Source organism: Peromyscus californicus, unplaced genomic scaffold, assembly GCF_007827085.1.
Source record: "Peromyscus californicus insignis strain IS unplaced genomic scaffold, ASM782708v3 Scaffold_19__1_contigs__length_69161282, whole genome shotgun sequence".
Classification (NCBI taxonomy): Eukaryota; Metazoa; Chordata; class Mammalia; order Rodentia; family Cricetidae; genus Peromyscus; species Peromyscus californicus.
Genome location: NW_026294491.1, coordinates 27,147,809 through 27,172,163, shown reverse-complemented (window position 1 = coordinate 27,172,163; position 24,355 = coordinate 27,147,809). Strand labels below are relative to the sequence as shown.

General features: G+C 42.8%; 1 protein-coding gene across 2 annotated transcripts in view; it reads right to left on the bottom strand.

The window, feature by feature from the left end:
- Positions 1 to 2,254: 2,254 nt before the first annotated feature.
- Mcu (mitochondrial calcium uniporter) overlaps positions 2,255 to 24,355 on the bottom strand; it is a 176,646-nt gene continuing 154,545 nt past the window's right edge. Inside the window, exons 3-8 of one of the 2 annotated variants that reach the window (XM_052744934.1) lie at positions 21,952 to 22,122; positions 20,829 to 20,933; positions 12,393 to 12,553; positions 10,380 to 10,583; positions 6,153 to 6,269; positions 2,255 to 4,087 (exon numbers count right to left, since the gene is read on the bottom strand). In XM_052744934.1, the coding sequence (XP_052600894.1) occupies positions 4,067 to 4,087; positions 6,153 to 6,269; positions 10,380 to 10,583; positions 12,393 to 12,553; positions 20,829 to 20,933; positions 21,952 to 22,122 (779 nt within the window). In that variant the 3' untranslated portion in view covers positions 2,255 to 4,066. Of the gene's footprint in view, positions 4,092 to 6,152; positions 6,270 to 10,379; positions 10,584 to 12,392; positions 12,554 to 20,828; positions 20,934 to 21,951; positions 22,123 to 24,355 lie in introns of both variants that reach the window. The other variant, XM_052744931.1, reaches the window with a different exon arrangement.

Below are 24,355 nucleotides of genomic sequence, written 5' to 3'. Positions count from 1 at the left end.
GAGTGAGATCCAGGAAAAAAGAAAAAGAAAAACAGTTGCAGCAGGGAGAATGGGAGAGGGTTGGGGGAAGTGGTCAGGAGACATTGTGCACATGTGTGAAATTGTCCATCAACTCATCTAACTAATAAAAAAATGGGTGGAGTTGGAGTGAAAGTGAGTCTCAAAACCTAAACAGTTTCCCTTTTCTGTGAAATCCTAGGTAGATTTGAAATCCAGCATCTTTATACCTGTATTTGAAAGCATCCATCTGCATGCTGAGCGCCACATCCTGGCCACAGGATTTTTCACTGGCCACAGGATTTCACACTGGCCCCAGGCTGCTCACAGTTACATACTCACCCATCCTTCAGCTGTTCCACTGTTGGACTTTGGGACTCACTGGAGTCACAGCACACGTGTGACTGAGCCACCGTCTCTTCATGTCCTTTCTCCAGAGCTATGGTTCATCTGGTTGACAGTCTCAACAGAATCATCAGCTGTGCTTGTTGGACACTGACTGCCAGCTGCACAGAGGTCTGAGAACTTGCACTTCTAGCAGTTTCCGTGAGGTGAAGATCATCTCTGAGGACCCTCTGTTAGTCTCAGCTCCAAAAGCTCAAGTTCCCTCAGCCAACTGCATTGCCCCACTCAATGACAGATCAATGTCAACCACACTCTGGCTCTATCGGGAATTCACAACTTTATAACATAGCAAACTATTCCTAACATAAAGCTGCCACCAGAACAGTTATTAAGTGTTTAGTTTGGGGGCCCTAAGTTTATTCTCCTGTGCAGTCATCTCTATCGCCTATCTCCAGAACTTCATCTTCCCAGATGAAAATGCTTTAATGCCTCTTAAACAATAACTCCTCATTCTCCAATCTCCCCGAAAAGTATCACTTCTATTTCTGTGAATTTGATTAGATGGTTCACACAAGTAGAATCATGAAGGGTTTTTTTCTTTAATGATTTTTTATTTATCATATTATCATCAAAGTTTATCCATGTTATAGCATGTCAGAATTTTCATCTTTTGTGGCTGAGTAGCATCCCATATCCATCGTATTTACAGGTCACATCCATCCTTCTGTTTCTGGAACCTTGGCTGCCACTCCGAATAAATAGTAGTGTGCTGATGTGCACTTGCATTTCTTCCACTCTTTGGCCAAGCTGAATAACTCTGTCACTGTTTGAAGCCTCAAATTCTTTCTGACACGTACCTAGAAGTAGGATTGCTGAATCATAGTTATTCTGTTGGTTGCTGTCAACTAATATCTACCTCTTACTGGATAATTCACAAAACACCGTGTAGTAGAGCTCATACATTATCTCACTCATTTCCCATGCAAACCCCACGAAGGCAGATATTACACCCACATCTTACAGATATTACAGGCATTTCAGAAAGAATGACTACTTGCCTACTTCCCAAGGAGAAGCCCAACCATAATTTGCTCTTCATCTGTCTCAAATCCCCCCAAGCAAAGTAGAACAGAATGTTGCACACAGTGGCCCACATTTTCACCCTTCCTTTATGATTCACTTACCTCAGCTGTGTCTAGTGGGACTCTGTAAGCTGCAGGGAGATGGACCATCACTCTGCAGGCTCTCTGACCTCAGTCTTCACAGAGCAAACAGATACCATGTTGTTTTGTTTGTGCTTTTGATGTACCTTTGACAATGGTGGTTCCCCCATGATAATTTCCTATTGAGTTAGCAATCATAAATTTGATTCAATTTCTGAAAATAATAGCTATTTAATTTGATTTATTTTTGAACAGCTTTCTATGTAATCAAGGTAGAATGATATACAAGTGATTTTTCCCCTCCCTGTTATCAAAAGGTGAGGATATCAGTTTCAATGCTGCTTTATACTGACTATAGAAATGACTTGACATCTTGGTGGTTCTGGAAAATTGGGAATACAATGTCCATTTACGTTAGGGAAGAATTAATGACATACAGGTTTAGGAAGAAAGCTTAATTTGATGCTGCTACTTTTTATAAAATCTACTTTTATTTATTTATTTATTTATTTATTTATTTTTTGGAGACAGAGTTTTATTCTGTAGCTTTGGCTGGTCTGGAACCTGCTGATCTAGAACTCATAGAGATCCACCTGCCTCTGCCTCCTGAGTGAATGCTGGAATTAAATGTGTGTGCCACCACACCCAGCCTATATATAATACAACTTTAGACAGAAAAATCTTCCCAGCTGCAATCACAGGCAAGTCAGTTTCTTTCTGATTTTGTTTTAAAGAACGAGATGCTATGATTCAAAAATTGAATAAGTATTTATTGTTCCAGAAGGTACATTGCTTTTTATACATATTTCATAAATGATACAGGATTGTACACGTGTTCGACATTTTGCTCGCCCCCCCCCCCTGCCTCCCACACCACCCAGAGGATTCACTCATTGCACTGTGCCTTTCCTTCGTAAGAACCCTGCACACCAACAGGATGGGTGGTTTAAAAACACTCCACACAACAGAAAGAAACGGGGAGAGGTTGGACAACAGGAAGGAAGTAGGAGGCTGGGGACTGAGACATGCACCCTTTCACTCTGTCATGCCAGTGAAGGGTGGTGGCGGAAGCGGCTGTCCCGGCTGGCCTTCGACCTCTGCAAGGCACCTGGAGTCTGGGTTTGTCATCTGAAGGTTTGCTTTCATACACAATGATCCCAAAAGGAGGAGGAAAAGGAAACCCCTTGCCCCGCGAGGAGGGATGAATCACGTGGATAAAAAAAGCCAAAAGCCAATCAGCTGTGCGGCAAGCCCGCTTCGTTCTTGCCATCCTGCCTCCGGAACAGTTAAAAACAAAGACAGTAGACAGAGATTCCTTTGACTTTTCGAGTGCAGGTGCCATCTGGAAATATTAGTAGAAAACGTTCTCATAGAGTATAAGATTAATTCTTCTGTCTCTCAATTTAAGATAAAAAGAAAGAGGGTGGAGAAGGTAGGCTAAAGGAAGCCATAGGAAGGTATTCTTGTATAAAGATAATCGCACCCTTTGAGATCCACCCTTGATCTACAGCGACTGGAGTGGTAGAGCTGGGAGGGCTCACAATGGTGAGGAAGTGTGTGTCTTAGATTAACCAAGGGCATCCCAGGTCTGAATCAGCCACAGAGCCACGATTTTTTTAGCTGATTTGTAGACCGTCCATCCTCCTTGTTTGGTAACACAGATGAACACTGGCCCTCTGACCTGTGATGTGGAGGGTGGGGGTTATCAATGGGATTGGCATATAAAGGAGAGGATCTTTTCCTCCTCTGAAGACTAATTAGTAAAAAAACAAAGCAAAATACAACTAAAACCTCATGCAATATTGCCAGTGATTTCTAGACACCGATTCAGAGTCCTGGGAGATAGACATGAGAACTCATGAAGAGATAATTCAACTGTTAATCATCAAACAGTCATAAGTTGATTCCAATGATTATTTGGATAAAAGTAGTGTAACCTACATAAGTAGGTAGCTGGTCAGAAAAGGGATCCAGGACGGAGAGATTCCTGGTAACTTTGCAGAGACTGGGTCTAGCTTAAGATGAAGGCTAATCTCACCAGCTCAGACTCTGCCAACCACGATTCATAAGGATTTGCTTTCTTATATAGTTATTTATTCCTATGTCAAAAATAAGAAACTTTAAATAAAAAAAAATCAAAAAAACCAGACTAGAGCTGAGTGGGGTGCTGGTGTGTTAGTGTTTTGCAGACCTTGCAAAGATGTAAGAGATGAACACCCCAACATCACCCTTGCTTGTCCTCTCAGCTGTGACTGCGCTGTTCCCATTTGGAAATGGAGACATTTAAGACAAGATTCACTACACCCTTTGCACTGGTACTCCATGATGCCTGATCCTCAGAATTGAACATCCCTTTCTTTCCTAAGATCCCTTTTGTGTTCTGTTTTAGAATTAAAGGTAAAAACCCTCTCCCCCACGAGGCCCCCCCTTCCACCTGCAATGCTTCAATTAAAAAGGCATGAGTTATAAACAGGTGCTCTCTCTGCCGGGATTCACGCTCTGCGCAGATCAATCCTTTTCTCCGATCTGTCGGAGGGGCAGATGTACTTGTAACGGGTCTCTCAGTCTCTTAAGGTCCATTTCTGCCTAAAATAGAGACAACAGGTGAGGAAGGGTGGCCGGTGAAGCTGTGAGCAACATTGCTGCCTCCTGAGAGAGGGAACAGCCCTGCCTTCATTACTGTAGTCGGAAGACATCCTCTCAGACATCCTTCTGACTCTGAAAATCAGAAGACAAATGTCTGTAGCCCAAGGCAGTTCCTCCCAGAAAAGCAGAATGGCCAGGTGGTATAAAGACCCCAGCCTAAGAATGCAGGGACCGTATCGGACATCTGTGATAGCATTCCTGCATAAACCTTTAAGAGGAACCAAAGTCTTAAAAAGTCTTAAGACTTTGTTCATTCAATATCTATTTAAGTATTTACTCAGTCAATAATTTGTGTGTGTGTGTGATAGGTCTTTCTATGTAACTCCGACTGCCCTGGAACTCACTGTGTAGACCAGGCCATCCTTGAACTCAAGAGCTCAGCCTGCCTCTACCTCTGGAGTGCAAGGACTAAAAGCGTGTGCCACCATGCTTTGCTCAACTTTGTTGATTTTTGAGATCATCTCACTTTGTAGCCTAGGTTAGCCTTAAACTCAGAGCAGCCTTCCTACCTCCACCTTTCAGTGCTAGGATGATAGGCATGAGTCTTCACACCAGCTAGAGCAGTGTTAAAAGGATGTGCAGTCAATTGAAGCCTCTTTGAAGCGTCTCATGCTTGGGTCTCATCCTTAAGGATTGTATTAATTAGCTGTGGGCGGGGCTGATGCACCTATATTTATATTGGCTCCAGAGACGACTGACCAGTACTACCCTTGGCTTAGAATGACCACATACAGCACCAGAAGGCAACGTGTGCTTAGGCCAAGGTGGGAAGGTGGATTACGCCTATTAACAGCACAACCTTATCAACACACACAACCTCATCAACACACACAACTTCATCAACACACACAACCTCATCAACACATACAACTTCATCAATACACACAACCTCATCAACACACACACACACACACACACACATACACACACACACACACACACACACACACACACACACACACACACACGCACACACACACACCAGGTAGCTAAGCACTACAGAGGAAGGAAGACCTTTTGGGGACTGTTGAAAACCTCTGAAATCACTAGACTATGGAGAAAACAAACAGGGATTTATTCGCCAAAATCGAAGGAAGTGCAGGAATTTGAAAGAGGTGCAGCTTCTTGGAAAATACGCTCGGCTTTAAAAGGCATCTTCTAGAACAACCTCCAGGGTACTTGCTGTGGGGTTTTCACTTTGGTGCTGTTGCTGCCGTCCAATTTAGTTGGGAAGTCTTTGGATCAATTATTGTAGAGCGATTAAGAGAAAACAAAACTCACCAAACAAACAAGCAAATAAAAAACACCCAGATGACTCTAATTGAAAAGCAGGCAATTCTGAAGAATTGAAAATGAAAAAAAAAATAGCTCTAAAAATGTCAGTGTTGGTGTCAACAGGATAGCTAGGCCTTGTCATCTTTTCATCCACTCAAGTATGAAAACTAGAGGTGATGTGGTGGCACACTGGTGTCAACCCAGTACCAGTACCCAAGAGACTGAGCTAGGAGGATCACCAGAGTTAGAGGCCAGCCTAAGGCACATACCCAGACATGTCTCATAAACAACAACAACAACCACAGCAACAGCTGGAGATGCAGGTCAGCTGGCCGAGCTTGCCTAGCATGCTCGAGGCCCTGATCTCAATCCCAGGCATCTCATAAACCTGATGTATAATCGATCCCAGCACTTGGAAGGTGGAGGCAGGAGGATCAGAAGTTCAAGTCGTCCTAACTGCTATATACTGAGTTCAAGGACAGCCCAGGTCACACAAGACACTGCCTTAAAACAAACAAACAGAAAAAAGTCCTAATGAGAAACCAACCCCCTTAAAACAAACCTTCTAGCTAAGTGTCCATTGCTAACGGTTTGATTAACCACCTTTACCCAGGATACAGTGGCTGGATTCCTCCTTCAGGCTGCCCATTTGAAGGACCATGATTATGGATAATAATGATGCTGTTTAAGATGGGGATGCATCCATTTAATTCTTCTAGAATTTACCTGAGCAATTGCATCCTTGAGTTGATTGTATTTCTCTAGGTCGAAACGTGACTTTTTGGCTCCTTTATGGAAAAATAGTAAGTATTGTCTGTCTCTGGCTTCTGGATAAACATATTCCTACAAAACAAAGGAGAAATTAGCCCATGAGTCCTCACTAGTAGTATTCTAAAGACATTTATTAACTGTTGGTTAATTATTAACATTAATTAGACTCAACATAACATGCATACATAAGGACAGACCAACATGCCGTGGTACATATTTAGTTATTTCTTAAACGTTTGCTTGTCTTTTGTGTTTTGAGATCAAGTTCACATATGTTTCTCGGGCAGGCACGGATCCTGGGCTCAAGCCATCCTCCTGTCTCACCCTCCCTAGCAGAGGGGACTGCAGATACTTGCCACTGTGCTGGGATTTGATTGTTCTTAGGTCGCCAGAGTCTTTTCATTTCTTACTGCTTCGTGCTATTATACTGTAGACCACATCGTGGTGTCTGTCATCTGTTCTACCACTGCTAAGCTGAGATGGGCCAGCATGCCTGGATTCACTGAACTTTATTATTTCAAGGACTTTGCCGTCCGTCGTACAGATTCTTTAGGTTGGGAACGAATGTAGCATATCATTGTAACAATTCAGAAGAATTTAGATGTTGCTCATGGTGTTCATTAGAGATGGTAGTTAGGCACACCAATATTTAGCATAAGAAGTTATGTACATTTAATTCAGCTGATGCTTCTGGTCAGAGGTGTGACTAAATTGTTTACTATTGCTATGCCACAACTTGTCACTTGGGGGCAGTAACAGTATTCTGCAAGTTCAGTGCTCATCTAACACAGGAAGGACACAATTCTAAAGCTACAACTACACAGTAATGTAGAAAGTGATGCCACTGTGTTCCAGACTAGCACTGCATTAATGTGGAGCCCCAATGAATATGTACAAAGAGGAGCTCTCTGTGGCAGTAATCACCTCCCCCTCCCCCAGCCCAGCCTTCCCAGCTCAAGCTGGCCTAGAATTTTCTATGTAGATCAGATGCCTCTGGTATCCAAGTACTAGAATATAGGCGTGTGACACATTCCTAGTCTCTTCAATACTTCTACTATTATTCTAGATCCAGATTATTTTGTTTTCAGAAATAACTATACATGAACAAAGTCAGCAGAGGGAACATGGTAATTTACAGGAAAGAGAAGCTTGGGGGCAGAACACAGTTGGGTTCAGTTCCCGAACCTACTGTTTTCAACATGTAACTCTTATCCTAATGAGCCTTACTTCCTCATCTGTAGAATGGATATGTACTTATAGAATTGGGACTAAATACATGAGGGGATGTATATTTATGCTATTAGATGTAAAATGTATGACATGCAATTCACCTCGAGGAAAGGTGTATGGATGTTTTCACAGATGTGAGAAGGGAAACTTAATCTTTTCATAATTGAAGAGATGCAAAGTCCATAGGGAAATGCTGTTGTTTTTTTTTTTTTAATTTGACTGACTGGTAAGAATATATCACAAACAGTTTCTGAATTCAAGGTATAACTGGAGAGGTTCTTGTATGTGCCTAAAGGCATGACTCATTTATTTCATTTGTTCCTTTTATTCAGTCCTTGAGCTATAAGGTACAGGGTCACAGGGTCAGGGAGTAAAATGTGAACGATGTCCTGTCTGAGCAGGTGTGCTAGAGCACATTTGCAACCTCAGCACCTAAGGTCTAGACAGGAAGATCTCAAACTTCAGACTACACTGAATTACAAAGTGAGAGCCTGTACTGTTTCTGGGATTACCATTTCATAATTGCTTACTGCAGCTAGCACAGTGGAGACTCTGGCAGCAAAAGTAGCTACCACAGTTAATCTTTCATTCTATTGGGTATGATCAATTTAATTCAATAGTTATATACATCTCGATTGGCTTTGAAAATTATAAATTTATAAACTCAGGTTCTATTTGCTTTTGGGATACCATCTTACAAGGACTCCAATTTGCAGTAAGGCTCATTAAGGAAGGGAATGGCTCAGTTGCCTTTAACCTACTGGTTATGGGTGGGTTAGGACTTCTGTTGGTCTTTTCTGTGTCGAACACACAGATTGCAAGCCCATCGCCACTTTGAGATCTTTGGCAGCAGTTAACTCTGCAGCTCACACACGATTGAGCCTGTATGATAATGAGTATTCAGAAACGGGTAATTCCTGGGGGGCACTCAACCTAAGACAGAGTGCCTGTGTGGCCTGGGCAGGTGTCTCCATGATGGGTAAGGTGACCTGCTGCCATCCCACACAACCTAAGTCAGAAGCTCATTTATTAGTAAAAGGGGGACTTGCAGGGCCCTGGCCCCTGTTTTGGGTAACTGTTGCCTTGCTTGCTGACCTTGACCTTGATATCCTCCCTATGCTAATTCTCTCCCGGGTTTCACCCTCCTGAATGCTTAAGGGAAGTTCCTTGTCTGTGTATCCTGCATAATGGACGTTAACAGCTTAGATGCAAGATTGTAAAACATCGGTAGTAAACTTCTGCCCTCCGGGGTTCTCTCATTGTTTTGTAAGCCTGTATTTAAGACCTCCTCCCTCCTTCAATAAATGGCATTCGGCATTAAAAAAAAAAACCAAAAACCAAAAAACAACAAAGTGAGAGCCTGTCCCCAGAGCAAACAAACCACACCCTTCCACTAATAATAGTAATAGTAATAATAATAATAATAATAAAAATCCACATAAAGATATTATAGTCTCCTTTGAAGGAAAAGACACTGAATAAATAATTATGAGACAGCACAGGGCAAGAAAAATGAGAGACTAATACACTGCAGTGATTCAAGAGGAAAGGAAGATACTGAGCTTCAGGAAAATGATCAAAAGCTCATGAAAGGTGGGGATTTAAGTAAACCTTGAAATAGGACAGATAGAAAGGAGCAGGGAGAACTTTCCAGAGCGAAGAATGCTGTGAGGAGAGGAATGGGGTAGGGGGCCATGGAGGGCATCTTGGGGGACTAGAACACAGTGCGAACACTGAGCTGAGAGACATTTAAGGATGGACAGCCATCAGTTATGAAAGCCCAGGCTGGGGAGGAGGAAGAGGGAAACTGAGGCAGGCTGCACCCAGAGAGGCAGCTGGGTAGGATGAGATGGTTGCTCGTTCTGTTCACTCAGGACTGCTATGAGTGACAGGATCACAGCAGACCCTGGGTGTGCATTCAGAGAACATGGACTCTTCACTTTCCCCTTCTCTACCGGGCATGCTTGGGAGGCCAAGAAAGGTTACATAAAATTTTGCTCCTCCACACATGCCTGGGTCCATGATCACAGATCTAACAACAGGAGGGAAATGCCTAGTTCAAAAGAAGCCATGTAAAACTTCCTGAAGCAGCCCTTAGCCTGCTTTAGACACAAAGAGAATGTGGGGAGTCTGTGGGTCTCCACCGCTCCGACTGTTTCTTTTTCAAGGCAACGCTGGTTAGATCCAGTATGGCAGACATAGTGACAGGTGCTGACGGGGCTCCGTGGTGGAGCGTGTCTAGCATATGAGAGGCCCTGGGTTCCATCACTGGCACCGCACTAAAAAAAAAGGCATAATCCATCATACTTCTCAAAATGTCACTATGGATTTCCATGACACTTGAACCAACACAAACAAAAACTGGTTTTAGATACTAGTATTCACTAAGGTGGCCTTGGTTGATAAATAGACTGAGGATAAAGTGACCTAGTTCTTACTGTTCACCTTTCTTTTGTGGATCAAAACATCCTTGAACATACACAGAAGTAGCTTAGAGTCTAGTTTATGCATTCAGTTAATTATAAGGAATTTCCATTCTAAAAATTCAATGAAAAGTTGGGTGGCATATATTTATACATAAAATATTTACATAAATATATAGGAAGTCAAGCCATTACGGCTGGAGATGTAGATTAGTGTGAGAGCTAGTGTGTATGAGGCCCTGGGTTTGAGCTTGTAAAAACATTTGTATTGTAAAAACAGCATTATAAATAAATATCAAACAAAAAGGTGAATGCACCCCTTATGGTGGCACACCCTTCTGTTCTCACTCATCTTATTACAATGTTAATTCTAGAAGCATCTATGCACAGGATTCATAGTGGCCAAGGCCGTGTCATACACATCCCTCTCCATCTTTAGCACCTACAACATTACCAGCACGTAACTGAGAACTGGCCTTGAAAACTCCATTCCTGGTTTGTAAAAAGAGACCTGGAGAGGGGTCCTTACCTGGCGCGTCATCACGAAGTATGCGTACATGGCCATGGCACTTCCATAGGTGATGAAATAGGTGACCGGCTCCATGATGTCCCAGGAGTATTCCCACCAGGTAAGCCGGGCCAAAATGCCAAACTGTGTGGCCATGTAGGCCAGGCCACCCCATAGCACCAAAGTCGTCCTCTTCTCTGCTTTCCTGCTGATTTCAATTCGTACCTAGCAGGCACACATGGACAACCTTTAGGCACTTGCTTTGGAAACAACGTACAACTCTTTTAAACTGCTCTATGTCCACAAATGGAACGGGGCTTATCAACAAGCTGGAGTCAATTCCAACAATTGTAACCTGCCTCCTAAATAACAGTGGTAGAGTTCACCGAACACGTCTACAGGGACAACTAAGAATTCTGTGTGCTTTCTGAAAGTTTTACCCTAGAGGCTTGTGGAAATAAGAGTGTGAGTTTCAACAGCTCTTCATCCGACGGCAAGGCTAACTTTTGAAAGAGGTGAATGAAAGCTGCCATGTCCTCTTACTGGTGTGTCAGACTCCATCTATTATCAGTTTTAGTTCAAATTTATCCCAGGGCAGAACAAGAGAAGGAGTCAGCACAGACTGCGGATTCTGAGCAAATGCGTTCAGGATGAGATCTGTAGGGTCCCATTAGCTTTCTTATCGAGTAGTTCTAGAGGCTGAACATGGTGCATGGTAGATAATAACACATGGTAACAACTGTCCTTAGGAGAGCAAAGGCACACCATTGACAGGACTTATTCCTTTCTCCAATCCCAATTATCTAGCCTCTTAAAATGAAAACATACATGTCACACAACACGGTTTGGTCAGTGAGGGGCTGCACATATGACATGCACCCACAGAACAGTGTATGATTCATGTGTTTGTGGCAATGCTGGCGTACGGAAGTCCACTGTACTGTTAGTGCAGGAGAGAGTGGTATGATTCTTGAAGGCAATGAACAGCTATGCTACTGGGCAAAGTACTGTCTAAACTATACTTTCTATTGTCATTCTTGAGATGGTTACACAAGCCTCATACATGCAGGGTCACCAAGTTTCTGACTATATCAAGAGGTCATGCTGAGAGCAAAGACCTAGACCACCTAGGTCTACACAAATACACTGTGAGGTTCTCATGATGAAGTCTCTTAGAGACATTTCTCAGGATGTATCCCCATCATTAAGTGAGCAATGGCTGCACCTGCAATATCTTAAAGATTCAGGGTAACATGTTCACGATACAATATTCTAAAAACGTAAAGGAGAAAAGTCAATCATGGGCCTGCATGAGGTTATTATATTCCTTCTGATTATTCTTTGTGTATAAGCGTGCACATGAATATGAATAATGGTATATGAATAATACATCATATGAATAATGTATATGAATAATACATTAAAACTTGGGTCATAATGGTCAGTGAGGTGGCTCAGTGGGAAGGGTGCTTGCCAGCAAAGCTGATGACCTGAGTTCAATCCCTGGGACCCACACTGCAGAAGGAGAAAAACCGACTCCTGCACATCGTCCTCTGCTCTCCACATGTGCTCGCCGTGGCATGTGCATGCCCACACAGTCACACATAAATAAACAAATAGAATAAAAAAACCTGGATCATATCGACACTCCTTTTACTTTCTGTTGCACGGATATTTTCTACAGTGAATTAGGTTTACACAATCGTGTTCTGTACACTCTTCATTCATGAGCTGGTATCCACTACATTCAGAAGCTCTCCTGGTCAGCAGTCACTCTAGTCTTTGTATTAGCAGTGGGGGAGGTACAAATGGATCTCTGGAATCTTGGTCTAGTGCCAAGGTTCCAGACAACTCCCTTTTAAGTCCTCTTTTGGCTCTGACTGGAATTTTTTGAATGGTTCAGACCAATAAGCTAAGGGACCAACTTGAATAAGCAGACTCGAGTATATCAAAGTGAGACACAGAAGCCCATGCCTTGGGGGTTGGGGGGCTGACACACAGGGCATCGAGGGAGCAGCCTGAGGGGCTCCGCACCTTCTCCAGGGGGGCCAGCTGCTGCTTGAGGTTCTCCAACCTCTCCACCAGCTCCCGCTCCTTGTTGAGCTGATGCTGCTCGATGCACAGCGTGGTGTAGAGCTGCTGGACCAGCGTCTTCACATCGTTCAGGGTTTCCGCGTTTTCATGGCTTAGGAGGTCTGAAAGAAAGAGGTTCAGAACTGTGGTGGAGAATATACTGTATGAGAGAAGAATAAAAACAAACAGATAAAATAAATACATAAATGAAACAACAACATCTTAGCCAGGAGATGGCTCAGTGGGTGACGGTGCCTGCCGCCAAGCCCGATGACCCGAGTTCAATCCCAGGGAACAACATGGTGGAAGGAAAGAACCAACTCCCACAAGTTGTCCTCTGACCTCCACATGTGCACAAGTGTGCACACATGCACACACTCAAAGTACATGCACGTGCACACCTACATAACTAAAAAGGTAATAAAAATTGAACACCTTAAATGAAGAATTGTTATTCCTAGATCTATGAGACAATGGCAAGGCCATGAGGTAGGTCCATCCATTATGGGAGTCCTTCAGCATTAAACTGAATAACAGTTTTAAAATATCAGTCTATAAATGAAGGAAATAAAAATCACAGGAGGGTGACTCAAAAAACTTTGAAATCAATACCTAGTATTTTATTCTTGGAAGTCCAAGTACTATAAATATAGCCAGGGCCAAGGGAAATGGGAAGGGTTACCCCCAGTGCTGGGTGTGGCTGGGGAGCTTGTCTAGCACACCAGTGCCTAGGCCTGATTCCCCAGACCTAAAAAACAGTAATACCAACAGACAGACACAAAAAACTTAGGACACAAGTTCAAAGCCAGTCGGGGGGTCAGGGTCAGCTTCATTATGATTCTTTATTAAACGGTTGGTCTGTAATTTACTGTGGTCTTGACATTTTTTTGTTGATGTTTTCCCCACTTAGACACTTCTGAGGAAAACATATACTTACATATACATATATCAAATTTGCAAAGCTAAAGGCAAAAAATAAAATGAAATAAAAAACACCAAGACTGTAGTAATCTTAACACTATACACCTCCCCCAGCATACCAGCCAACTTCTATTCTATCTTGTTTAGCCAAGAATAGCTGTCTGGGCCTCAATATCATGCTATAAAGGGTTATGAAAATGATCGAAAAGGTGAAAGATTAAATTCTTCAATTCACTATCTTCTTTATGGGCAGCAGGTGTCTTCAAAACTCTAAAATGTGTTTTGAGGCTCTAATGAAAATTCAGCTACATTCCAAGCCCTGATCAGTCCTTTCCCAAATCAAAATTTGGCTCCGGGAACATGAACAATCTGTTTCCAATAGCCTCCAGTATAGTTATCACAAAAAGTTAATCAATGAAGAAATCCATGGAAGGCAGGGAAGTGGATTGGAGAAGGGTTCATGTGGTAAAACGTCCAACATGGAATCTTCTAGAGCTTCAGTAAATGTGTCTGGGATCAATGACAACAGAAACAAGAGCACTGTGGGTTCTAGAAGTCGTCCATGAGAACAGGATCCTATCGCAGCAAGGCTGCAAGCTCACATTGGAACATAGCCTTACCACACAAATGCATTCTAGAGGGCATTTCCTCCATCTAGAACATTGGTGGACCCCCCAGCTCCCGACTCCAAGGTCAGGAGCTGAGGTAAAATGAAACCTCCTAATACTGCCCCTGCAACTCAGTTCTCTTTTGAAGAGGTAAATCCTGAAGTTGATATGTTTCCCATGGTTAACGAAATTCTCTCCCAAATAGTATCCTATGCTGTGGAGGCTTGGATGAGAATGGCGCCCATAGGCCATGTTTGAATGCTTGGTCCCCAGCTGGTGGAACTGTTTGGGAAGGATTAGGTGTGGCCTTGTTGGAGGAGGTGTGTCATGAGGGGGAGGCTTTGAGGCTTCAAAAGCCCCCAGCCATGTGGCCTCTGCCTCCTGCCTTTGGATCAAGATGTGAGCTCCCAGCTGCTGCTCCAGCGCCATGCCTGCCTGCCTGCCGCCATGCTCCCTGCCATGATGATCATGAACTCTTATTCCTCTGGAACCATAAGCCCAAACAAACCCTTCTCTAAGCTGCCTTAGTCATGATGTTTTATCACAGCATTTGGAAATAAGGTTGACATTTGTTTTACAATAAAGGAAATTTCTATTAGAAAATCATTTAAAATGTGTTAGTTTAGAAAGATAACCTTCAGGCCATGGGTTCCACTGTGTAGATTTAATTAATTAGTTAACTGATTAAGAGACAGTGTCTTGTTATGTAGCTCAGGCTGGCCTTGTATTCATCTCACAATCCTCCTGCCTCTGTCTCCTGAGCTGGAAGCTCAGGCAAGCACCTTTGTGCCTACGAAACTTATTTTTTGTATCAGTCTTCCTGTGTTCACTGAGGCAGTACATAATTGTTTTTTTTCTCTTCTAGGTTGATGTTGCAGTTAGAAGGTTCTGTGTCTCATTTCACAGGCATAAGAATACTTGTAAGCTATTTTTTAATATTTTTCTTCTTTAAAATTTAACTTCAGATCCACACTCCCTCTATCACAACAGTCCTACATATTTTCCTGACATACATACATCTACATCTTTCATGATATGTGTTTAATGCTTCATGTAAACTGTGGCAAAAGATCAAGATATCATCAGGCTCTGCCAGTAAGTCATAAAACAAGCAGTGAGGTGGTGGGAAGACTCATCCAAACAAACACAGCCCAAAACTGTGGAAGAGGAGGAGGCATTCCTCACGAACTGGCATGGTGAGGTCGTCATAGCCTCCTACGAGGTAAGAGAAGCGGTTTAGTTAGTTTTTATACCCAGTCAATGTGTGAGACCGTAGTATGCTTCCAAGAATACCTTCCTCTGAGTGGCTCTGAGTCAGGGCTAAGCAAAAGGGAAATCAAGGTGAGATTTTGGAAGGAGGAAGACAGCATCACGTCTTGAAGGGTGCTGAGGTTGGGAGTCGGGCAGATGCAGAGATGCCTGCTGACAGACCAACTGCATCTGCTCCCTCCCACTGTGTCGGGCGACCTCTCATCGGTAGCATTTGTTGATTAATGGCAAATCTAGACCTAGAACCAGATGCAGACTTCTAAAAATGGCCTGTTCAATATGGGAACCACTAACCACATGCTTCTGTTTATTTTTAACTATCTTAAAAGTATATATATATTTACCATCAATACGTTATTTTGAAATATGTATTCATTCACTGTGAAATGGCTAAATACATATATTTATTATGTCACATACTTTTTTTTGTAATGAGAATACAAAAATCTACTCAGTGGTATTCAACAGTACAATACATTGTTATTAGTGATGGTCACCCCACTTGAACTTATTCAACTCCTGTTGTTGTTGTTTTTAATCTTCTGACTGACAGTTCTGTAACTTTCCATTGGCTAAATTTAAATTACCTGAAAAATTCAGTTCTCCAGTTAGGGTCGATTTACTTATGGCTACTACATTCGACAGGACAAAAATGTAACATTTTTAACATCGCAGGAAGATTTTTCTTTTTTGGTCCTGGGGATTGAACTCAAAGCCCTGTGCCAGAAAATTCTATTTAACAACACAGAAGAATCTCTCTACCTACAATAAAGCACTTCATTGCAGGCCTCCACTAAAATCTGGATGTGCATGGATTTCCAGGTTCCCTAACGAGCTACCCCATGGTGCCACAGCTTCAAACTTTCTGACTTTTCTCTGGTCCCCCTTTCAGACCTCTCTTCTCCAACTATAGCTATAATTTGTAAAAGGTCTTTCTCCTCCCATGAATATTTTTATGCATGTCTATGGGTATATTTGTGTACTCATGCATGTTCATGTGCTGGGGAGGCAGAGACAGGCAAAGACATACATGTGTGTGCATGTGTGTGTGGATGCTGAAGGGTAATGTTGGGTGTGGTCCTCAGAACATCACCACCACCTTTGAGACAAGGTCTTTCACTGGCCTGTCTCTGCCTCCCCAGCACTGGGTAGACATGTGCCACCATGCTAGACTCTTTTTACATGTGTTCAGAGAACTGTGAGGCAAGGATATTACTGATTAACTTTCTCCCAGGCTCCTACCATAAATCTTTTTAAAATAATATTCATGTGGCTCTGCTTCACTGAGACATGATACAAATGATACAAATAGTTTGTATGATACTATGTCACCATTTGCCTAAAACGTGTATACATATTTGCTTATGTGCCAATAAAGGCTATTTGGGGACCGGGGAATAGGTGATTTTTATGTAAATTATTTTAGACTTTGGGAGCTGAACCTTATGAATGCATTATCTATTCTAAACAATAATAACAACAAACTAACATGCTACCACAATGCCTTCTAACAGCAATTAAAAAAAAACGCCAGATAATGATAAGTTATAGGTCTCAGAGATGTGCCATTCTAGACCTGTCTGAAAGTAAAGTTATCTTTTGGCTTATGTACTGGTAAAGCTTTGGTGGACTCAGAGTTTACGATTTATTCGTCAGGTTGCTTTAACAAGAATGTATGGCTCTAAGGTATTGTCAAGGCACAGGTGACAATAATAACCCCAACCCTTGATCCTGAGACGTCACTGAAGATCAAAATTTTAGCTAATGGCTTAGCAATAGTTCTTTGGGTTAAATCATGCATGGTTTACACACACACACACACAAAATAATAATGGCAATGTTTACCAACATCTCTGAATACACCATGGGTCGCATAATAATAATGTCAGAGAGATATGCTAATATAATGAGCCATGGGAAGTCTTGTCATCCACAAACATAATTGGAGAAGGCCTTGGCTATCTGGGTCTCTAATGAGGCAGTCATTTTCACTGGTTAGTTAGCCTTTCGACCTCGTTCCTCAAATCACATCACTAAGAAGAACCCGTAGATAGCTAAATGGGAGCTGGCTACAGTAATGCCAATCAAAATGATTCTTCTCAGCAGGGAAAATCATATCCTCTAGTGACACGGGGTACATTTTCTTCTTTTCCAAGAAAAAGAGAATGGTAACTTTCCAGGCCTTTGTGCTCCTTTCTATAGTCTTGTTTCTGTTTGAGACTTCAATGACAAACAGCCATGGCCATTAAAAAGATGAGCTAGAATTGGCCACTAGCTTTCCTGTTATGACTTGTCTCCTTGTTCCAACCTGGGATAAAGATCCTCTTGCTTCCCTGGCTTAGGCACAAGGTTGTCCCATGTACACATGGCATGTGGCCATCCTGGACTTGGTATGAATGAATCCTCTGTCCTTGGAGCCTGCTACGTGTGAACTCATAGTTTATACAACATTCTGAGTATTTTTAGTTCTCACAAGCCCCAATACACCACCACACACACAGTTCTTTAAACTACATAGGAAGCCAGACATGGTGGTGCACACGTACACTCCACACAGTAGTGGGGAGGTGAGGGGGGTTGGATTAATAATTTGAGGCCAGTTGGGGCTCTACAGTGATACTGACTCAAATGACCAAAAAATTCTTTAAGAACATTGCCAAACTCCACCATTTGGGTTACAGTTATCTCCATAAATTTTAGACACTTAACCCCTGAAAATTTCATATCCCAATCTACTTCTAGAAAAGTTGGGCAGGTATCGCACAGTTTTGAGACACAGAAAAAGATAAAAAAATCACCTGTGAATCAAACATAATCCTCGTATGAAAACTTTAGTTTTTCTAACTCAGTCTGAGAGCAGCCTTATTTAAGAAACAAAAGCTTTTCTTTCTGTTTGAAAAACACTGAGAAGTCACTGGATTAGTCATCACTTCAAATGAAAGCTCTTAGTTTGCACACTTGTATATGAAGACTCTCATCTACTTTCCCGAGTGTTACCATTCATTCATTCATTCATTCATTCATTTTCTGTTGTTAGACAAGAGAATCTGGCCTCCGAAAAATCAAAATGCTCCTTGTTTGAGCTATTTAATTCCTTCAACACAGAATGATCCTGAGTCACAGTGCCTGTCCTCTCAGAGAGCATTTACAGAGAAAAAGAGTAAGCAAGAGTCCAGAGGTTAATCACTTCTGGTTGGTTTGGAGCCAGAGAAAGAATAAATAGGATGTTTTAGGGTGCCATGGATGAGCTGATGTGATGATTTTTTTTTTTTTTTTTTTTTTTTTTGGTTTTTCGAGACAGGGTTTCTCTGTGTAGCTTTGCGCCTTTCCTGGATCTCGTGCTGTAGACCAGGCTGGCCTCGAACTCACAGAGATTCGCCTGCCTCTGCCTCCCGAGTGCTGGGATTAAAGGCGTGCACCACCACCGCCCGGCTGATGTGATGATTTTAACATGAGAAGATGGAGGAGAGGAAGGAACAGGGAAAAAGGCATCATGTGGGGGTGGGGGCAGGTGTGTGGTGGGAAGGCCGATGTGGACTAATGGATGGATGTCTGGGGGTGTTTACTCAGGCTTTCACTCTGAACTGTTTCTATGATAGAGCCAATTCTTTTTCAAGTGTACTTATTTATTTAAATTTGTATGTATGTGTGTATTATGTTGTGGAGGCCATGGGTGTTGGATTCCCTGGAACTGGAGTCACATACAACTGTGAGCTGCCTGGTGTGGGGACAGGGAACCGAACCTGGGTCTTCAAGAGTAGCAAGTGCTCTTAACGGATCCATCTCTCCAGCCCATTGAATCCAATTCTTTTTTTTTTTTTTTCTGAGACGGGATCTCTCTGTGTTGCCCTGGCTGTCCTGGAACTCAGAGACCTGCCTGGCTCTGCCTCCCGAGGGCTGGAATTAAAGGCGTGCGCCACTGTATTTGGCTTAGATCCAATTCTTAAGAGCAGGACTAAAAAGAGATGTCCTAGGACGTTAGTGCAGGGGGTCCTGATTGTGGAAGGGGCATTAGCAGAAAACGACAAGGAATCTCAGGGCAGAGGGAAAACGGTCCAGAAGCTGCCTTGGAGTCTGGGATGAAAAGGAAGACCAGTAATACTGCGGCATGCATTTTATGTATGTGTGTGTATAACAGAGACCATTAAAATACCGCCTTGACTACTGAGTATTTGGATGCCCTCTTAAAATGTGCACCAAAGTTGGGCACTTCACTTTTTCCCCCCCACAGAAGTAAGTATGCATATGTTGGCAATTCTAAGGATTTCAGAAGGCCCTGGACTCAGAACATGGTGATTTTTATAGTGGCGGGAAGGCACTGCACAGGAACCATGGTTCCCATTTTGAGATCCGATCTTTTTTCATGCTAGTGATGTCTGGCAGAGAGTGCCCACTGCTGCTTCCAGCCAGCCATGTGATCACGGAGATAACCAACCCTAACCTATCGTGAGCTGCATGTGCTGCTAGTGTTTCTGCTTGGGGTGTTGTGTTTTACATGTGTGCATCCAAATATGTCTAAAAAATACCCCGTCGTGTATTGTACATGAGATTATCAGAGATTTATAACTAAGCGGGCTTTTTGTGAGATGATTCTGTTCCATCATATTTGATGTGATTAAGTTCTGGATACACTTAAGATAAACTAAACTAAGACATAATCTTTGCTGGGCAGTGGTGGTGCACACCTTTAATCCCAGCACTCGGGAGGCAGAAGCAGGCAGATCTCTGAGTCAGAGGCCAGCCTGGTCTACAGAGTGAGTTCTAGGACAGCCAGGGCTGCACAGAGAAACCCTGTTTTGAAAAACCAAAAAAAGAAGCAAGCAAGCAAGAAAATGACATAATCTTTGTAAGTCAGTGTATCAAATACAGTTTATATTTACGACTCCATTGGATTTACTAACCCCACTGGAAGCCAAGTCCCATCCGCACAAGTGACTTCAGACAGCTGAACGTAAACCATTGAAGAAACAAAATGACTAATCCCTAGTACAGTGTGCAATAGATCAGAGAAATCCTTGATTTAAACATAAAAAGGTTTCCTTCATCTTAGTTTAATATATAAGAATGTGGCCCTGCCATGTTGGATGTGTTCCTTTGGAACTGTAAGCCAGAAGAAATCATCTGCATGGAAAACCAAAGGCTGCTGAGTTGGTTCAGTCGGTAAAGGTGCCTGCTGCCAAGCCTGAGACCTGAGTTCAAGTTGAGGGGCTTCATGATGGAGGGAAAGAAAGTTGTTCTCTGACCTCCACAAGTGTGCTATGGTGTGTGCGCACGCGCGCGCGCACGCACACACACACACACACACACACACACACACACACACACACACACACACGCACATATAATAATAAAAAAGGTTTTAAAGAGAGAAAACACTGTGTCGGGAAGGAGATTACGGTAAGGATATTCAGGTAAGTGAGATGGAATGGTAACTCATCCAGTATGGAGGTGCAAGCCAGGCTTGCTGTACAAAACGTGTGAAGACCACATGTTGTCTGGTTCTCAGGGTGACTCATGGAAAAACTAAGGTCTTCCCAAAGACCTTCCCACATTTCCAACATGTTACTAAGGTTGGTTTTTTTTGTTTGTTTTGTTTTACCTCTCTTTGGTGGCCGTACGTGGTATGTTAAGTCGTTAATGACAAGCTTAAAGTCATCGAGGAGGAGGAGGTCTATTCCCGTGGAGGCAGCAACTCGAATGCCATCTGTGAAGATTTTAAATGGAACCAGTCACCAACCCATAATTATTTAAGAATGGTCAGAAAAAAAAACAAAACAGCAACAACACCCCTCCCCCCCAAATCTCAAATAGCTTTAGAGCGCTCTCTCCCACTTCTCGGCTAACCTTTGCCTTGCACCCCCCAGGCCGATGCTAAACACAGATGGGCTTGTATCATGCTCTTTGTGAGGATTTAACAATTGCTTTTCCGGCAGCTGTGGGAACAAGCGAGCTAACTGCTGGTCACTGACCCACAGGGCTCAGCTGGAGTCACCGAGGGAGGTGAGGACCTTTACATTGGAAGCCGGGTGAGGAACCGACTCAGCGCTGTCCATCACATCGTACTTGGCCACCCAGCCACCGATAAGTTGCTAATTAACTCAGTAGGGAAGGATTCGACGGGGAGCAAGTGTACCAAACGGGTCTACCAAGTACATTACTAGATGAGTCTGGAGTGTTTGGAGCACAGAGGTCAAAACTCAAAGGACAGAAGTTGGTGGCTGTCGTAGCTGGTGACTCATAAAATGGGTCATTACTAGTCTCTCAATCTTTCTGTAGGTTTGAAAGACTTTCTAAGTCATAGTGAAAACAATTTTTTTTGGCACTTAAATAAACAGATGTTACATCAAATGAGAGTTTTTAGTGTCTGATTGTATATTCTCCATTTTGGTAAACATTTGAGGGCTCAGCTACCGGAAAAACATATTCTGCACCTACGGTAATGACAAGAGGTCTCAATAACATGAAATGTGATTGCCTGCTTGTCCTTGTGGTGGCATTTGATGTGAGCTGCTTTTGAATGAGACTCCCTGTGGGCACACATCTGCTGACATCCAACAGTTATGTCCTGAGGACCACTGGGACAGAAAGGGCTCTGTCTCCCACACTTGTGAAGCAAAAACTCCCATGTTTTCTAACGTTAACCGAGCAATGTTCTTTTGGACTGGGCTGTTTGGGGTGGGGCGAGCGGAGGAGGCGAGAATTAAAAATGGAGGCGATTATACCTGGTGAATAGATGGCGACTCTGTCGATTCCCCGATCCTCCTCTTGCAATTGCCGTAAGAACACACCAACAGAGTCAGAGATAGGCTTGAGTGTGAATTGGCAGCGTTCACGCCGAGACGGTAGCCTCACGGATATCACGGGCAACCCATTTTGATAAACCACTGTCACGTCTGAGCAAAAGGACCCACAAACAAACACATGACAGTTAGGGTTTACTGTAAGTCAAAAATCTCATCCCCGTTATTCCTACCTGTGGTGGGACCGCCATCAGCGTGACTTAAAATGTTTTTAAAGAAAGTTAAGAATAAGAAATTTTCGGGTTAGTCTCGGAACCGATTCATCAAACAGACCAAGGGACTATTTTTTCTGAGATGGAAAAATGCACAAGGGGCTGTCTTCCGAGTGGGGGAAGGAGAGGCTTTGGTGGAATGCAACACACGGAGCTCTGGTATGAGTGAGTCAAGTCCTGGTCCTGTCTGGCAAGGTTGTACTAAATAGTCAAAGGTGGAGATGATTGACATGGCCTGTAGGAGGTGTGTCAATCTTGGGAGTCAGAGTTTTCAGAAACTCTCCCCCAAGTCTACCAATAACTGAGGCTCTTCCTCAGAATGATAAACTGACGCTTAAGGTATAATATATCTAAACATTCACTTACACAACACTTAAGGTATAATATATCTAAACATTCACTTACACAACACTTAAGGTATAATATATCTAAACATTCACTTACACAACACGATGTGTCATATGTTAAAACAGAAGCCAGCCCCTTTTGGGTGTGTGTGCACATCCCTCCGAGTTCAGTCAGAACTGAAAGCTCACGAGGATTTCACAAGAGAAATGTATGAAGAGGAGCACTGTTAGCCACCAACGGAGGGACTTGTTACACAGCATGGACAGCATTCCTTATTTTCTTTTTTCTTTCTTTGGCAATTTCAATGCACAGAGCCTTAGGAAAATGAGTCCCAGAAAACCTTTTCTAAGAATAATTTTTCAGATATATTTTTAAAGCAAAGTTTTCAGCTCAAACCCTCACATTAGCAGCCAAACATTTAGAGATGATGCCAGCATGAGGGGAAAACATAGGCTTTGGAGTAAAATTTGGGATTGGATCTTGGCTCAGCATCTTCAGGAATTATATAAGGTCTATGGGCTTCACCCCCCCCCCAAAAAAAAAACAAACCACACACGGAGAGTGGGTTCCTAACTCTCAGAGATATTGCAGGGAAGGAATAAAACAAACCACTCAGAACACTCAACATACTGATCACTAGGTGATAATGAGCTCCCTTTGTAACTCAAAAGGCACCTTCTGTTATTCTCATAAGCGTCACACCCCTCAAAATTAGATTAGGAGGAACTGTTCGGGAGATTTGGAAAGCATCGAACTTTCCAGAGTTGTCACTCACACCCAAGTTCCTTGTCTGTCTTAACAGCAAAACCCCAACAATTCTTATTTTCAATGGACATTTGATGAGTTCTGACATGTCTCAAGGTTGGGAATGTCACCGTTATTCCTTTAGACTCCCTCCCTGGACCCCTGCGAATCCCTCGGTACTTTGTGCCTGCTTTTGGAGCCTATTGTATTTGATTCTGTAGTAAATTACCGGAGCTATGACTCATAACTCTTTGTATGTGGCATCCTTCCCTGGGCATGGTTATGAGATGCATGCATGCTATATCCAATTGTAGTTCATTCATTTGTATGACTGAGTGGTACTTTTTAAATTACATTTTTAGGTTAACATGGGTTCACCCTGATACCTTCATCCTGCCCAGCACTGCTTGGATGCACAGACCTACTGTAATTTATCTTTGCACCTGCAAATAGAAAAGCTGTTTCTAGTCTCTCAATAAAGCATCTAGGATTACTTGTTTAAAAGCCCCTGTGTGGAACATTTCTGGGGGGACAGCCAATGTCTATCTGTGGCAGATCCAGTCACCTACAAATCGGCATTTGGGAAGCCTTTGTGTTTATACTGAGCAAAATGTGCATTCTTCTCTAAATAATATACTGACCATTTACAGAGCATTCAGTATTCTAGACCACCCTTTCCTTCCTGCCCGAAGAACCCCCTTAAATATCACTGTTGTACAAATGCACTGGAAATGAGTTCTTTCCATTTTTGTATGTCTGAAAAAGTCACTGCACCTTGATTTTTGAGAGAGATATTTTTAGTATGTAAAAGAAAATTTAGTTGACAGATTCCCGTCCCCCCCCCCCCCGTCCCCCATCCCCCCCCCCCCCCCCCCCCCCCCCCCCCCCCCCGCGCGCACGCGCGCCCTGCTTTTGGCATTTTTTGAAGAATTAACTGAATTGTCTTGTCTTCCACAAAATAAGAAGTTTGGGCATGATGTATCTTTCTTTATTTCTCTATGTGCTTTTCACACTTCCTGTTT